This window comes from Carassius auratus, chromosome 16, assembly GCF_003368295.1.
Source record: "Carassius auratus strain Wakin chromosome 16, ASM336829v1, whole genome shotgun sequence".
Lineage (NCBI taxonomy): Eukaryota > Metazoa > Chordata > Actinopteri > Cypriniformes > Cyprinidae > Carassius > Carassius auratus.
Window position 1 is genome coordinate 14,768,876 of NC_039258.1, and position 18,484 is coordinate 14,787,359.

General features: G+C 35.7%; 1 protein-coding gene across 7 annotated transcripts in view; it reads right to left on the reverse strand.

Annotated features, from left to right (window-relative positions):
- The window catches only part of myh14 (myosin, heavy chain 14, non-muscle), a 37,667-nt gene extending 19,183 nt beyond the window's left edge, over positions 1-18,484 (reverse strand). For 2 of the 7 annotated variants that reach the window (XM_026284291.1, XM_026284288.1), the window contains exons 1-18: positions 18,278-18,484; positions 13,644-13,812; positions 9,929-10,135; positions 8,114-8,270; positions 7,358-7,385; positions 6,790-6,907; positions 6,140-6,187; positions 5,885-5,896; positions 4,728-4,820; positions 4,566-4,629; positions 4,311-4,409; positions 4,070-4,213; positions 3,745-3,959; positions 2,531-2,683; positions 2,274-2,447; positions 1,997-2,170; positions 1,793-1,907; positions 434-505 (exon numbers count right to left, since the gene is read on the reverse strand). In XM_026284291.1, coding sequence (XP_026140076.1) covers positions 434-505; positions 1,793-1,907; positions 1,997-2,170; positions 2,274-2,447; positions 2,531-2,683; positions 3,745-3,959; positions 4,070-4,213; positions 4,311-4,409; positions 4,566-4,629; positions 4,728-4,820; positions 5,885-5,896; positions 6,140-6,187; positions 6,790-6,907; positions 7,358-7,385; positions 8,114-8,270; positions 9,929-10,135; positions 13,644-13,802 — 2,032 coding nt within the window. In that variant the 5' untranslated portion in view covers positions 13,803-13,812; positions 18,278-18,484. The remainder of the gene's footprint in view (positions 1-433; positions 506-1,792; positions 1,908-1,996; positions 2,171-2,273; positions 2,448-2,530; positions 2,684-3,744; positions 3,960-4,069; positions 4,214-4,310; positions 4,410-4,565; positions 4,630-4,727; positions 4,821-5,884; positions 5,897-6,139; positions 6,188-6,789; positions 6,908-7,357; positions 7,386-8,113; positions 8,271-9,928; positions 10,136-13,643; positions 13,813-18,277) is intronic. The other 5 variants (XM_026284292.1, XM_026284289.1, XM_026284294.1 and 2 more) reach the window with 5 other exon arrangements.

Sequence of the window (18,484 nt, forward strand, 5' to 3'; positions counted from 1 at the left end):
GCATGTTCAAACAGCACTTTGACTCTATATTAGAGCTATTAAAACATACAAGAACCAGAAATATATTTTTTCTGTTTTGGTAAAAGTCTTAGTATGAATGTGTTGTTCTGTGTGTTGTCTTTAAGTTTCTCCAAACAGAAAAAATTATATTTCTATATTTAAAGAACCTTAAGAATGCTTTATGAAGAATAAACTAGAGACAAGCAGATCACATCCATCTAATGTTAAACTCAACTAAACTAACTAGAACAAGCTATTTAGCAACCCATGAAAAACAAACAACACTTTCTACTAAACTACAGTGCAAAACAGCAACCCACGCATCACATCACAATCTGATGCTATGATAAAGAGATGAAAGAAAGAGTAGAATGTTAATCAACAGTTAGATGAACTGATGAAGAGATTAAAAAGCAAGAGCAGAAAAACCTACTGCTGTCAGTGCCATTGGTTTGCAGTGTGGCATAAGAGTCAAAAAAGTACACGCGAGGAAGAGTTTGAATATCTGAGGAGACGACAGGAGAGGAGAGGAAAGAAGAGGAGAGGAGAGAAGAGGAGAGGAAAGAAGAGGAGAGGAAAGAAGAGGAGAGGATAGTAGAAGAGAGGAAAGAAGAGGAGAGGAGAGGAGAGAGAAGAGGAGAGGAAATAAGAGGAGAGGAGAAGAGGAGAGGAAAGAAGAGGAGAGGAGAGGAGAGGAGAGAGAAGAGGAGAGGAAATAAGAGGAGAGGAGAAGAGGAGAGGAAAGAAGAGGAGAGGAGAGGAGAGAGAAGAGGAGAGGAAATAAGAGGAGAGGAGAAGAGGAGAGGAAAGAAGAGGAGAGCAGAAGAGAGGAGAGGAGAGGAGAGGAGAGAAAAGAAGAAAAGGAGAGAAGAGAAGAAGAGAGGAGAGAAGAGAAGAGAAAGCAAAGCGTTAGTCTATTGTAGATTACAATATTAAATATTAGTAATAGAGTGAAAAATTAATTATTAATACTGCATTATCAAACATTTATTAAAAACACAATCATATATCCTTCCTTTGATTATATTGACAGCTTTAAGACAGTTTTAAGCTGTTTTACAGTTTGTATTGTTTTTAACATTAACCATTTATAAGTACATGTAATGCATTAATATTACTTAGTACTTATATAATATATAATTATATAATATACAACTATATAATGTATAATTAATATAATATAGTATAATTACATTATAACAAGATCAACTTAAAATAAAGTGTAACCGTACCAGTTTGTAATTGCATCAAGCTATTAATTTATTTAACGTTATTGTTAATATTAATAATAATAATTATATTTATTTATTTATTACAAACTTATTAGTATTAGTAGTAGTAGTAGTTTTCTTGCTTCTGAATGTAAAATCTTGGGAAATAGTAATTAATATTATTATTATTATTATTTATTTTATTTATTTATTTCCTTCTGACATTTACGGAAATTAATAATAATACCAACAGCACTAATATTATTTGTTTACTTGTGTATTTCTGCTTTAAATAAGTAATAGAATAAAAACAAAATTAATAACCATTTATTGATAAATAATGCTAATATATATCAGCATTTTGTTTGTACTAAAAACTTTAAGGCTGTAACTAAGCCGCTTTAAGGTTTGTATTGTTTGTACCAGTTTGTTATTGTATGAAGCAATTAACTTATTGTTGGTGGTGTTGTAGATATTAATAATAATAAAAATATACTTATTTATTCAAATACTTTTAAAAATATTTATTTATTTATTTATTTATCCTTAATAATTATTTTATTTTATTTTATTTTACTCACCCTCCCTCCACAGCTCAGAGATGAAGGGATCAGATGACTGATGCAGGAGAGATGCAACATTATCATTCAATGGATCCATGTTCTTTATCAGCCACTCATCTGCCTTATAGTCCACCTGGCAGAGTAAGAAAGTATTATGACTGCACGTTGACTAGAAAACCAAGAAACCGAGACTACACCATGGTAAAAAAAAATTCATCTGACCTTGCCAGCATAGTGTATAATGGAGAAGTCGGCCTCTTCTTTAATCTGCCGCGGCCGCATGAACTTTGAGTGTGATCCCTGCTCAGCTGACAGCTTGTCCACAAATGAGCGCTCAGTCGCCCTCGGAAACCAACACTCCTCATCCAACAGTGCCAGGACGCCAGGAGGATGAGCCTGTGGAGCAAACAAGCCAGAAACACTATAAAGACACCGCATGTCAAATCAGGTGGTTCTACCTGATGTGAATTAAGATGTACACACAAACACACACACTGACCGGTCTCTCGATGAGGTCGATGCAGGGCTGAAGATCCAGACCGAAGTCGATGAAGCTCCACTCGATGCCCTCTCGCTGGTACTCCTCTTGCTCCAGTATGAACATGGTGTGATTGAACAGCTGCTGTAGCTTCTCGTTAGTGTAATTGATACATAACTGCTCGAACGAGTTCAGCTGTTCAGAGAGAGAGGCACAGAGAGATTAATATTTCTCAGCTGAGTAATAAACAAGCATTAAGACTCTCAGAGCTCGCTCACCTGGAAGATCTCGAACCCAGCGATGTCCAGGATCCCGATGAACGAGGCCCCCTGACGCTGTCTGCGGTCCAGCGCTCTGTTGATCCGGTGCACCAGCCAGCGGAACAGACGCTCATATGTGGCCTTCGCCAAAGCCTCCACCGCGAAATCAGCCTAAACGCACACAGACATGAACAAAAACATTTATATTGTACAGCACCGTTCACGATCCTTCAGGAAACATTCTAATATACTGGTTCACTGGATCATAATCAATGTTTAAAATGGTTTTGCTGCTTAATATATGTATGGAAACTGTGCTACATTTTTTTTCAGGGATCTCTGATGAATAGAAAGTTCATAAAGTGCAGCATTTATTCAATTATTTAATCACAAACTAAATTTGGCTTTGAAAATACCCCCAAAAGGTCATTTAAAGCTATTATTGTGTTAAATGGTTAGGCTACAATGGCCTAACGTAAAGTATGGAACATCTCAGTATTTTCTGTTCATGCAAAGAAAAGTCACTAGTGACCAAAACATTTCATTCATTCAGGGATTCAGTTAATGGCTCTCTCTCTATAAATGGGCTACTGAATCATTGGTTCATACGATTTGTTCAAAACATGGATTCATTTAGAAACCAAACACTGCTGTGTTGCTCAGAGATGCTGTGGCTGCTGTGGCTTCATAGGTAATATTTTCATTGACAAAATTGAACAAAATGCACAACATTTTTGCAATTTGAGCAATTTTGCACAATATTACCTTCTTGTTTACTGAACTGTTGTATAAAATCACATTTGCGCATATGTTCTTTGTGGAATAAACAGTATTCTTGTGATTGCTCTCGCTGCTGGTGTGAAATCGCTTATCATATAATATAAATATGAGACAAAAACTCATACAAATCATTTTTTGCCCCAGTATCTTGAATTTTTAGGGCATGACTGAATTTATGTAGTTGTTGTCCTGCATCACATTCGTCAACAGTCCACTGTATGAAATATAAGATGACATACAGGTCTGGGGGCGGGGCCACCATGCTAACCGCGTTAAAATATTTTAATCACGTCATTTTTGCAATTAACTAATTAACTGAGTTAAACATCTTTAACACCTACAGTAGGTAAACCGTGCATTAAATGTGCTGAAGTAACACTGAAGTGTAATAAAAACAGTTCCTTTCTATGTATTTGTAGTTGAAATCTTCATGAAGCCACACAAACACTCACCTGCTGCTTGGTCTGGGCCTTCTGCACGTACTCGCGGCCCACTTTGATGCGTGGAGTGAGAATGGCTCGGCTGAACTCCAGGACACTGATGCCCAGCAGGTGGCAGAGTTTCTGCGCTGCTGTGTCGTCCGGCATCGAGGCCTGATCTGTGTTCTTCTCTTTCTGAAACGTGATGTTCCCAAACTGCAGCACTGCAGAGATCACCTTTAACATAGCTGAAACAAAACAGAGACGCAGCAGGATGGAAAATCAGTTCTTTTTGTTCAGTGGTCAAGTATGTGGTATATGTTTTCTTCTCCATCTATTTGAGAACCTCCTCTCTTACATGTGGATTCTTCCTGGGTGAAACCCATGATAGTCACCGAGTCCATTGTCTGGGTAAAGTTTTCTGAATCACTCTGACCCGGAACAGGAAGTGACCCCCCACAGATAAAGCGGTACTGATCCGCACTGCCCAGCAGAAGCTCCTCTACAGAGAGAGTGAAAAATAAAAATGTTTCAATGAAAGAGAATGAAAACCTTTATATTGTGCAGCTGTGTTATGTGTGTGTTTGTGATCTACTGACTTCTCATGGCCTCAGAAGCTCCAGAGAGGAGCTGGTAGAAGATATGGAAGGTTCGCTCTTCTTTAGCCTGACGAATGGCTCGGGACTTCTCCAGCAAATCTGATACACGTGTGGGTTAAAGAGAAATGCACCAATAGAAACCTTGTTTTATAGTCTATATCATAGGCTGTCATCAACTGAATGAAGAAAGGCAGCCCAAATTTCATTTATTTTAAGTTGTCGACTGGTGATTTTTAGTGGATGTATAAAGGATACAGGTCTCAATATTAGCACCCACAATATATCCAGCAACATCAAAATTGATTCTGATGAATTTGCCCTAAAACAAATATAAAAGCTTGTTAGAACTGATCGAAACATCAAGTTTAATATCTCAGTTCAAGTGATGATGGTTGGATGTGCTGTTGCAGGGCTTACAAATCTGGAAGAATTGTCATTTTTGACGGTTTTGGCATTGCCGAAGGCTTCAAGAATGGGGTTTGCTTGTAATAGCTGTCTCTCCAGTTCCCCCTAGACACAGGACAGGAAGAACAGCATGTCAGTGCAGGAATATTACCAAAACCACAGAAAAAAAGCCCAAAGGAAACCTCTGAATGCAGAGACCCAGCAGCATCAGCACCAGCATCAGCATATAACTGCAGCCAAACAACTCTCACACAAACACACATACGTTTACTTCACTAAATGGAGACTTGGCACAGAATTATATTATTTTTGAATAAAGCAAATTATAATTACTATAGACTCCAAACATTAACTCAGTTATTATTAAGACGAAGGGTTGTTCCTCCACAAAAAAAGGAGTGCAGATGTATTGTAAGGTGACGTGATCTTAAGTCTTGTTTGTCAATTTCACAAAAAAAAAAAACATCACTGTATGATAATGCACAAAAAACATTTTTATTTAAAAATAAAATATTTACATATGTGTATGCAAATTAGGTATATAAATAAAAAAGTTAAGGTATTATTTATTATTTAGGTATAAAGTAAATAAAAGATCAATCTAGGCATTTTTGACATTTGACGTTTAATCCAAATGTTTAATTCAACAATGTAATTTGCTTTTTATTTTTATTATTATTATTACAAAAAGTGATAAAAAAGTAAGAGGACAAGATTGCATAAAACATGTTTCGTGAATTAAAATTAAATAAATAAATAAATACATTTAAATCAGGTAAAATAGGTAAAACAAAATTTAAAAACCACTGCCCTAAACCAAACCCTAAAAGAAAATTGTGGACAATAAAAAAGAAATTAAAAAAAATATAAAAGGTGGTCCTACATTAAAGCTAGGTCTAAAACACACACACACACACACATACACAGTTGAAAGTGCAAACTTTCAAAATAAAATTGCAGCTCAGCCACAGCCTTCAGATGAAAACAATACAACAACAAATAAATTGTACAAGCTAGATAATCTGTTTTGGCTCTGAGGTTTTGCTCTTACCCTTAAAGAACAGTGTGCTCTATTCTCTCAAAAACAAACCATAGCAAAGCTTTACAATAATATGCATACAGCGCCCCCTGCAGGCCCCTAGTGGAAGTATTAGAGCACCCATACTCACATACTGCATAGTCTGTTAGAGTCCACAAAATAAGAGAGAGATGGGGTGGTTGAACAAGTGAACAGGACAAACAGGGGACAAAAAAATATAACATACTGGTGAGCAAAAAACATAAAAACATGGTTAACAAAACAAAACAAATAAATCCACACATTATGAGGTTAAAGTGGCAGGACATGAATTAGAACGGCTGTAATCTGAACTCTTTCCTGTTAGCCGGATGTGTCAGTCAAGAAGAGAAAAGCCCCCACTCACCCTGTTCACAGCACTACTGCCACGACCCAGAGAGCGCGTCCCATCCATCTTCAGCCCAGAGCAGAGGACAAAGAGAAAGAGAAAAGAAGAGCAGAAAGAAACAGCAGGACCCAGGAAAGAGAGGAGACGGGGAGAGAAAAGCAACCAAGAAGAGCCAAAATCCACATATTAGAGAAAAGCTGCATATAGCCCACAGATACACCAGCAGTTACAGCTTTATAACTCAAGAGTTAACAATAACGATGAACTGAAGCAAGAGTGAAAGCTTTAGACCAAGAGTTCCAGCTTAAATTATAAACAATATTTATTTTTATTTTAACATTTAATGCAAATAATGTTTTTGCAGATTCAATATAAAATGTTGACAAAAAATACAACCAACATAATTTTTATCGGTGAATGTATTGGCAAGGCAAGTACAAACACTGGATCTGCAGAAGATTTCGTAATATTTTTGTAATTATTATTGTATTATTGCATTATGTATCATTTATTCTTATTGTTGAACAGAGATATTGGAGAACTAGGCTGCAGAAAAAAAACACACAAAAAAAATAATAGAATCGCAAGGTAAGCATGTGCTGACTTGTTAGAAAAGCAGAAAGTAGAAATAGCTGCCTCTTCTCTCCCTTATAAGTCCCCATGTTTACCTGCAGGGCGCTGTCTTTGGGACGACCCAGAGTGCCAGACTTGTGTGAGGACGCAACATGTGCCAGATACTGAATCACTTTTTTTGTGTTCTCCGTCTTTCCTGCACCAGATTCCCCTCTGAACACACACACACACACGTATATAATCAGTACAAATAAACCACCTTCTGCTGTAAAATAGGTTTAGTCTATTTTCAGAGTTATTCAAACAAATACTAGCAGATGGCTTAGATTTTAACAAGATACAAAACACATATGCTGAAATAAAATTAGCAACACACGCCATAATGATGGAAATAACATGTTTTGATTGTCTCTCTAAATGAAATTTATATGCATTATACCAAGGTCGAGAGAACCAACAGAGCAAAATCTTCTGGTAACTTACTGTTTACTAAATTTCTCCCTTATGCTGTAAAACTGTGTAACCTCTCCACCTTAAATGTTCAGTTAAGTGTTGACTGATTTCTAATCATTAGAAATCATTTGTTTTAATGGTCTGAAAAAGCATATTTTCTGTACTTTCTGCCGAAATATGTAGTCAAATATGCAGCTGGTTGAAACTCACGTGCACAGGATGGACTGATCTTCTCTGTCTGTGTGAGGAAAACAACACACATTACCATAACAAATCAACAATTACAGTGACTTTGAATTATGTGAATTGTGTAACTGAATATGAAAAATTATTTATATGAGAGAAGAAACATATGAATCTATGCTCAGAAATAATAACTTAATTATAAGGATTCTAAGGCAGTACACTGAATGTTACTCTACATGAAACACAAATATAATAATATTGGGAGCATCTACTTTTGATTTTGAAGACTAGTTCATTCATTCATTAACAAATTTAATTAATAATTAATATTTATAAATGGTCCTCCAGTTGTATTTTCTGTATTTTTGTGTGGTTAAAAAAAAAGTTTAAACTCTTAAAGTGTTTAAAAAGATTAGACAGTAAATCTTTCTGACAGTTAAACCATTACAATAACATTATGTCATTTAAAAGAAATGAGTTAAGACACATGGCATAATTGCCATGGCTCTTTTTTCACTTCAAACACCCACACACACACACACACACACACACAGACACACACTGGTCAGGCCAGTTTATTAAACACAGACACACCCTGAAAAGCAGGAAACAGGGTGAAAACGCTGAATCTCAGTGTCTCAGTCCCGCCTGTGGTTTCACACTGTTAGTACTAAGTATGTGAAAGAATTCAGTCGTCATGCAGCAACATGAAACTGGCTCTTCTGTCTAACTACTGCGATGCAGAGGTGTATGAAGCAGGTTAGCAGGTTGCCATGGTACCTTGCAGCATGCTCCTGTAGGCCGCCTCCGATATGGCATAGATATGTGGAGGCATCTCGTGGCGTTTCTTCCCACGATACATCTCTATGATGGAATCGGTATAGATGGGCAGGTTCTTATAGGGGTTGATCACCACACAAAACAGGCCGGAGTAAGTCTGTGGGGCGTCACACACAAACACAAGAATTCAGACAGATGGAAACAATGATGCTGGATGTCGAATCTATTTTTGGCAGAGCTGCCCAGACAGACCACCTGATGGACACCGCACACAAAACTAGCACTAACAGTACTTGCAAAAATCAGAAGCTGCGATCTGATTGGCTGCCTTCAGCCAGCTTGCTGAAGCCAGAGTGCTCAGGTTTTTATCAGTCTAAAGCACATTTGGAGAGTGGGCTGCTATAATAATCGATTTTAAGGAAGAATTACGAGCCCATGAGCTTTAGGTTTGATGCACGGGTTTCCAAATTAATGCAAAAACTTTTGATTATAAATCAATGTTACAATTGTTAGTATTGTTAAATACTACACAAAATGGTTGTACAATTTACGAAGAAATTAGCGATTATAAATCAATGTGATGATTTTTATTATTTCTAAATTAAATATTAAACAAAATATGAATTATTATCAGACTTATTTTTTTAAAGGATCTCGGTGCAAAATTTAAAATTATTTACATAATAATAATACATTTGTAACATTTTACAACTGTAAAATCACAATAATAATATTTGTGTCTTTTTTTTCGTATTTTAAGCTTTGATCAATCGTTTATTCTGGTGGAAAATCAAAGGGATAATATCAAACATATTTATTTAAATAAATACATTTTGATAATCAAACAAGGCCATATCATGTTTTCAATTTTATTTTGATTAACTGTTCAGCCCTAGTTTTTTTGAGGCACTTAGTCGCAAGTAAATTAAATATTCATAAGCAGAACTTATTTTTGCAGTTATGTTACTATTATTAATAATAATAATAATAATAATACATTTAACATATTATTTTAGTCAATTTTACTAAAACATCATATAAATTTAGAAATAACATTTGACATCATAGAAAAAAACTTAATCAACTATTTAATAATTTTATATATTAATTGTACATTATAATCTTCCATTTAACAAATACAGCATGTCAAACTGCTCTTGCTCATCCAAGCATGGAAAATTTTATTATTTCCATCTCATTTTAAGTGCAATTTTCCAAACCTTATAAAAAAATAAATAACCCAGCAACATTTTTTTGGTGAAGTGGACCAGACGTCACGCTTATAGTCAAAACAGGCATGCTTGCCACTGTACACAATGATCAGAAATATGAAGCCTGTTCTCAATATTATATATATATATATATATATCTCTCTACAAACACCGAAAAGTGAACTTTCCAAATCAACATGATCTTATGCACTCATTTAAATTTGATTACTGTACCAAGTCGGGTGAAGTCAACACTGGGCTCAAGTGACTCTTTTGACAGATGTGTTATTAAGAAGGGCCCTTGATCTTGTGTGTGCATGAGTGCATCTGTGCATGAGTGTTTGTACTTTCTTGGCTGCGTTCAGCATGAAACCTGAGCAGAAATTTGAACTGTGAGCCTGTGATGAACAAACACGCGTGTGTGTGTGTGTGTGTGTGTGTGTGTGTGTGTGTGTGTGTGTGTGTGTTACACTATCCTTCTTGCTTACTCACACATGCCCACACACACTCATCTGATGGCAGGGCACAGTGGCAGGCATGTGTCTGGATTTAATGCTTGCTAAACACACGTGGGGAACAATTCTGTCTTAAGGCAAACACTCACATATATGAGTCCTGAATAGTATCTCTCTCGTAGGTTGTTTAAGACAGAGGCCTCATTGAGGCACGTGAGATCGGCCATGTCTTCAACTTTACTGAATCGAGGCGGGTTCATCCGCTGGAGCTCCTCCCTCGAAAGCGTCAGCTTCTTCCCACTGTCTGTAAGCTCCACCTCCACCTCGTCGCCTCGCTCCACGCGGATGCTTGCAGACTGACCAAAGGAAACACAGGCAGAAAGATAAAAGATGATGAGAGACTACGTGAAATGTGCTCTTTGTAAAATGTTTTTTATGTAACGTGCTATCAACACATTTGCAGCTGATATGTCACTGTCCTTTATTAAAGTCATGATCACTGTCAAATTTTCTCTGATCATATTTCACTCCAACAAATAACGAGCAACATTGTTTAATGACAAGTAAGCACATTTATGACTCGGTCGGTAATATAATGCATTAAATAATTAAATAAAAATTCAGTAATGCATAAAATAAATAAAGTACAACGTGATACTATAACATTTATTTACAAATGTTATCTAAGTGTAAAAAATATATTAATATATACTTTTGTAGCATTTAGAAAAATGTTACCTGGATGCAAAAACATATATATGTTTTATAAAGTTTGCACATATATACATATATAATATAAAAGTATGTATTTAAAATAAAAAAAATTTTTTTTACATAATCTATGTGTGTGGACTGTGTATATTTATTATGCATGTATAAAGACACACACATATGGCATATATTTTGAAAATATTTACATGTACAAAATAAATATGCACAGTACACACATATATATTATGTAAACAAAAACCTTTATTTTGGATGCGACTAATCACGTATTTATATATATATATATATATATATATATATATATATAAATTATATAGAATTACATTATTTTCATGACAAGTAAACAAATTTGCAACAAAAAATGTATATATTTAGTATAAAACAAAACTAAAACTATATAAACACACTTAGTCTTTTTAAATAATTTTTATATAAAATTAGATAGATTATTATATTATAAAAAATATTTTTTAAATTATACCAAATTAAAAATATTTACTTACATATTTACTTATTTATTTTGATTTATTTTATCTTAATGCTCCAAAAAATGTTACCAATGCACAGTGGGACTTTAGTGGGTTTATTCAAACAACACTGTGAGATAAACACACACAGTTTCAGTATTTCAGAGACTGATAATGATGTTTCTCACACAGGCATAGTCACTTTGTAAGAAACAGAGAATACATTCATGTTTGATGGAGACAGACAGTCTGAGGGGGAGTGTGTCAGAGATTGAGAAACAGAAATAGATATACTGAGACATAGAGAGAGAGAGTGTATAGAGTGACCTCCAACAGGAAGTGCTGAGATCTCCCTCTCTGTTCTCTCTGGCAGTCAGTCACATTCTCAACATGGGACACTTCATGACGAGGCCTCGTTTTGAACTGCGGTGACGTTTAGCAACCACTGGCTCAACAAGTGCATTGCGCTATTCATAGTGTCATATCCAAGCACTAAAGCCCTGACTCAAACACGTGTTTGGTGGGTGGGCTGCACAGAAGTAGCTTTTCAACTAGACGGAGAACAACATAAACAAGGTCAAAAGGTGAGCAGCAGATTAGAGCTTCCTGTCCTGGGTTGTAATCTGCTCCTCAAGAACCTGACCATCTAGTAGATCTGGCTCAATTTGTGATCATTTACTTGCTGTTATTAAGTTTTAAATCTTAATGATGGGCCTTTAGTTATTCAGGAACTGAAGAATTTTGAAGAATATTCAATATGTGGTCACAAAAGACGCAGAACCAAACTAGCACGACCGATGAGATTTAAAAGTGATGAAGGGGAAGATTTTCAGTCATCAGCAACCTTAAAAAATGTCAGACACAAAAATCATTCCTGTTCATTTTTTTTTATTATTCTCCTTGAAGTCACTGTTGTCACAGTTTGTTAAAAAACATCCTGTTGTTTCCTTTGTTTTCATACTGGCTACTTTCTGCCTGATAATTTAATATTATATTTCTTATTATTATCCTGTCATATATTCACTGCGTTCTGTGTGTGTTACCTGGTCTTTATTTGCCTACATATGATTCCCAGTGCACCCAGACATAATCAGATTACTGAGTGCACTGTCGCTCACAATGACTGCTTTCTTTTTAGTAACATTTTTTAATATACTAGGATTATACTATAATAGGATTACAGAATCAAGAAGTTTCTATTTAAAGTATTGTTTTCTATTTCATTTTCTTTTCACCATGCTCAAATTATTTCTTTCTAATTTAGTAAATATTATGTCAAATGAACTGTATTAACATATGTGTTTGTGTATAGACAGACAGACAGACAGACAGACCGATAGATAGATAGATAGATAGATAGATAGATAGATAGATAGATAGATAGATAGATAGATAGATTAGAATTAGAAATTGGAATTAAGATTTTAAAGAATTTAAAGCCATTATTGTGTTATATGAGAAAAGCATGAAATACATATTTGAAGAAAAAAAAATCAAAAAGAAATGTATCTTTTTCAATTTTTTATTTACTTTTTTTTATTTTTTTTGGGTGAACAATGCCATCAGTTTGTTTTTTCATTAATATGATTTTTTTTTCCAGATTTTTTTATGAATAAGTAAATAAATAAGTAAATAAATATTTTTAATGAAATGATACTTTAAGTAAGAATCTAAAACTGCCAGTAGGTAGCAGTAAATGTTTTAATGAGCAAGACATTCAGTCATTCATTAGTTCATTCATTCATTCAGCCAAGGTTGAATCATTCAGGAAGTAGGTAAATTGCACTCTTTATGAATGGCCCAATGAATCGTTGGTTCACCTGATTCTTTCAGAACACCGACTCATTCAGAAACTGCGTTACTTGGAGGTGCACAACACTGATGTGGCTTTAATTGGTAATATTTGCATTGGCAAAGCTGATCAAAAACAGACAATACTTTGTCTAAAATATAACAATATTAAGTTCGTATTTACTGAATTGTTGTATAAAATCAGTATCACACTTGCACTCTTGCTATTTGGGAAAAAAACAGCACTCGTGTGATATTGCACTCATTGTTCATGTTATATTGCTTAAAGGTGCTGTACGTAAGATTTTAACTCAACTAAAGCATAAAATTACCATAATATGTTTGCAGATATTTAAAAAACATGCTAAATTAACATACTCTTTTATATGAAAAACAATGCTACAGTCAGTTATTGTTCTTTGAAAATGTGCGTTCCGGGCCGGAATGTTGATCTTTGTTTTGGTTTGTGAAACCCACCCACTGCCAGTTTACCCAAATGTATTTCTGCACCCTGGGTTGCCAGCTGCCGGAAAACACAGCATAGTTCATTTCATTCATCGTCAAGTGTGCTCGTTCCTATTTGTGTCACCAATCTGGCAACCTGCGTATGCGTCAAGCCTGAAGAGGAGGCACCTTTAACTATATCATATGATATAAATATGAAACAAAATCTCATACATGGGAATTTTCCCCAATCTCTTGAATTCTAGGGCATATAAGTGCCTTATTTAGGCTACATCAGGCAGTGAGTTTTACCGGTGTGTTCAGCTGTACTGGTATGTTATTTTTGTCCATATTTTGTCCATAATACTCTCTGAAATATCATCAACAAATGTAAAATAACATACTGCTCAAACACACTTTGTATCAATCTTACCTCAAACCCATGTTTCTCTGAAGGCACCCATACGAGTCTCTTAGCCGCCCAATCAGCTTGGCTGGAGGCGGAGAACACTGCGGTTGGTGACCCAGGCCCCGCCCCCGTGGACAGGAAGCGGGTGACATCATTAACATTGCCTCCCGCTGGCCTGGACATGGTTGTAGCACTGTGTAGGAGAAAGAAAGAGAGAGTTGTAACTCTTTATGGAGGAAGCACAGCAGAGACACCGATCATTACCCTTTATAGAATTATACCCATCATCATTATGATGCCACTGAGGCAATCAACAAGTCCATCAATCACAAAGAACAGAAAGGAACGCTGAGAGACAAACCAACAGACAAAGAGTGCTGGAGAGAGAAACAGAAAGAGGATTACAGTATTGTGACATTTAATATTGGGGTTATACTGAAGGACGGTCTGATTGAGAGCCTCAATAACAGTGTGCAAATGAGAAAATAAAATCTGATTGCGAAAATGCACACCAACATACTGTATACATTCATGTATTTTGGGTCTTGCTGTTGAATATCTGCATTTGCATTGACATTTATGCATTGAGGAGATGCTTTTGATCCAAAGATCCAACAGCAACAAAAGCCATTTCCAAAGAGCCAACAACATTTGAAATATAAAATGCCATCTTTATTAGATAACTAGATTAAAATTCTGTACCGCAGCATTACCGGAGAACATTTAACATATAGTTTAGTGAACACTTCACCCATCTACTTCTTATCAGACCAAAAGTAAGTTTATCTGTTTGTTGAACCAATATTGTTTGTCAGGCTGTTTGGGATGCTCACAGATGGAGAGAGCTGTCCATTAGCATTCCTATTCATTTTAATGGCAGTTGCTTGGCTGACACAGGCGAACACAATATCTGCCATCAATCACATGAGATGTAAATGTGACTAATGCTAACGCTCCATGGATGCTGGAAAAACACATCATGTGGAAAGACAAAAGTTCAAATGTTTGGGGTCGGGAAGATTTTGTACTGTTTTTGAAAGAAGTATCTTATGCTCACTAAGACTGCCTTTCTATGATTTAAAATACAATAAAAAATATTTCATATATATTTTAAAATGTACTTTCTTAATGTGATGACACTTTTGATTAATTTAATGCATCCTTGCTAAGTAATAATTATTAATTTCTTTAAAAAAATACATAGACAATTTTACTAACCCCAAACACAATTTATTTCAATACATATTTTTATTTATTTTAGAACTCGCCAAAAATAAATGGATACTGTTGAGGCTTCTATAACAAGTTTTTCAATCTACATCATATTTGCAAAAATAACTTTTTCTATCAAAATGCACTGTGCCTTTTTGAATGGCTGTTTATGGGGAAAAAAATGCTTTTTGCAGCCAGATGGTCTAGTTACAACTACCAGTATCAGCTAGCAGAACCACGCTAACCAGCTAATCCTGGTCTCTATGGTTAAATCAGAGCAGAGTTTCGATTTATGCTGGAAATCACCCTAGAAATAGCATGTTAAACTGGGAGAGGGAGCAAGTATTGGAGCACAGACAGAAATGACACACTTGGCCTTTTTCCGTGGGTTTGATGCAGTGCTGCTCCTCTCAGTGTGTGTATGTGCCTGAATGCATGTGTGTCTGAGGTGGATTGAGGGACGATGTGCATGTTCTGAATTTGATGGATCGGTGATGTGACAACCAGGCCAGAAAGAAAGCAAAGAGTGGAAATGAGGTCTAACCTTACAGGAAAAAACAGGCCATTCAGAACACATATTCCTATCCATGGTGTATACTATCAAACAGCCCATTCAACATCATTGCCTTTTATAACCTAGTGCATTATGGTGGGGGACTACATCTTAAAGTCATCTGAGCACTAAAAATATAAATGATATATTTCACCCATTCACTCAGACTCATGTTTCAAACCCACTTTGCTCCATGCAACACAAAAAGAGAGGTTTCACAGCATTTCCTTGCTGCTCTCTTTATTAAAATTGAATAGGGACGCTAGATGTTGAGCTCCAAAAATGTATTGTTACCAATTGTTTATTTTGATAATCCAGTAATCTCCAGAATATTTTGGCAATTAATCAAGTATTGTTAGCAAGTAATAACCAGCTACACTTCATTTAAGGTGTTGTTGTTACTGTGTAATTATACAATTAAGTACTGAGTAATAGTGATTAACATACTATAGGGCTAGGAGTAGTGTTTGGTTTTTGTAATTATGTATAATTTACTGTTATTACTATAGTAAATACATAACATGGGTGTCAAGGACACTGTACAATAAAGTGTTACCCAATAGCCTTTGAAATGACTTTAAATACATATATAAACAACACTGGGGCAATAATAATTAATTCAATAAAGCAATAAAAGTAATTTTAAAACACATTATGTAATAGCTATATATCTGTGTAATAGTAAATAGTAAATAATGTATGTACTATATGTAAAGTTGGCAATACAGAACTAAAATCATAAATACTCCAAATACACTATTTTCACATCCCCATTTATTCTTTGATTGTTTGGAAATGAGCATCATGGACATTCTGCAAAGTGTGTCCTTTTGTGTTCATATAGAATAGAAAAAAAGGTACATATAGGTTTGGAACAACATGAGGGTGAATATACATTTTGTCAGCTGAACCAATGTTATGTTTGTAAATCCAGTACACCTTCTATCCTGTCAAAAATGAATTATAGTCTAAGGTCTATTGGGGTATCTCTTCCACCTTTCCACTTCATTTGCGTGCCCTAGAGAAGAAAAGATCATCATAAACCATTCTGAACTTCAGTATCGCTCAGATAAACAGGCTCCCTGATTAAAAGAGTATTGTTATATGCAGTATAAATCCATATTCAAATCAATCAGGCCACATAACAAAGCCCTCTGTTGTGACATCCAGGCACTGAAGGAGGCTGTGAGCCTGTGGGCAATACAGCCTGTTTGACTGGACCCGGTAGTGACCTCACCCGACGCTGTTTCAAGAAATTTCGTAACGAAAGCAGGAACTTCACCAATGTAAAAGTCTTCCAAGTTTTCTGACTAAGATTGTGCAACACAAAGGGAATGTGTATATACTAGCTGAATTCTTGTTTTTTTTTTCTTGTCATCTGCTCTTTGTCCCAGTCCACAAAATTCCCCAGAGGGCTTCACAGCTCTTTTCCACGTAACTCAGAGTGATCGTAAACGCTGGCTGGTTTAGTCTATGCATGTCAATCACTTGGGTGTGTTTTCCTATAAGTGTGTTGGCAGCATCCAAAACATAACGATTAATGCAATTCAGACACTTTGATGAACTTCCAAACGGCCTGTAATAAATCTCACTGCACAATATATGATGCAATGCCATAACAGACACATGCTCTTCAATATTTAGACTGGTGGTTGATCCATATGGATTTTTCTATGTTTGACTATCAAATAATGATATTTGCCCCTAAATATCTGTGTGGTGCATGCAACACAGGAAAGTATGGACCCAGGTAGCACACCTTACCCATCCACACCATCCGATGAGATCATTGTCTTTCTCACAAGAGATGACAAATATGAGAAGACAGAGGGTGTATCTCTTTCATTCTGTCCGTTTCACTCTCTTTTTCTCAAAATTTTGAATGTGAATTGTATTTTGTTGGAATAATTCTTTGTTTACCATGAGATATTATGAAAGAAATAAGGTTAAAGTGACAGTAATTTTAGGAAAATATAAGATAATCAAAACTGATCTGTTGTACAGACAATTTTTTGATTTTTTAGATTTTAGAGCAGTGAGTGTTCATATATATATATATATATATATATATATATATATATATATATATATATATATATATATATATATATATATATATAAATTTGGATGTGACAGATCACTCACTCATATACACAAATTAGAGTATTTTAATGCTGGTCTTTGATTTCAGACTAGTGTTATAAAAATATATATAAATCATTTTTTGGTGTATTACAGGCGCGTTCCAGTCTGCCTCGAAATGCTGTCTAGGTAGTGAGTGCACTAGGTTTTGAGACACCGCGCCGGTAGCCAGGCTGGGTCCGTGTCTGTTCTGTGTAGGTCTAGCAAAGCTGATCTGTTCTCATTATAGAAGACCTACAATAGCCCACAAAGAGGAGAAACCACACCTCGGGCATTAGGCTATATGTGACATAAATAGAGCACCTCTGATGGTTAATGCAGCATGGAAGAACGGCAAGAACGGTTCATACTTTCTTAAGATGGCTCAGGGAAACACCCTTTAACGGTGATTACTGACTGTATCTGCATATGAAGAGGAAACAATATTGTCTCTGTATGCGTTTGAATTATTTACTATATATCTATTCACTTGATTCTCAAAGAGCGTGCTATTTGAATAGACTTAATACATAATTAATAAAACGTTTTGATACCGCAAATGCGAGTTAACGCGCCCGCGATGTGGCTGTTTTTTATCATGCATTTAACGCCGGGGTCTTTCCAGATCTGTATACACATTCTCGGGGGAACTGTCCTTCCCCGGAGTCATTTTCGGCTTTATTTCGAGGCCCTATAACCCACTGAAACATGATCACGCGCACGGCACAGAATAAGGAGATACGGACCTAACACAAGCCAACGCGTGTCTTACCTTAAATGTGTTAATCCAACTCTCAGGATATGACTAGAGATGTGAAGAGGAAAGAAACGTGGTCTCGTGTGTTTTTTTTTTTCCTTTTCAGTGTGAGAGAACTAATAGCGCAAATGCGGCTTTTCGCATTACAGCGCTCCCGTGAAGCCGCAAACTCATTCACACTGAGAATAAAACAGACAGGGAACGAAGCGAAGTGATGGCAAA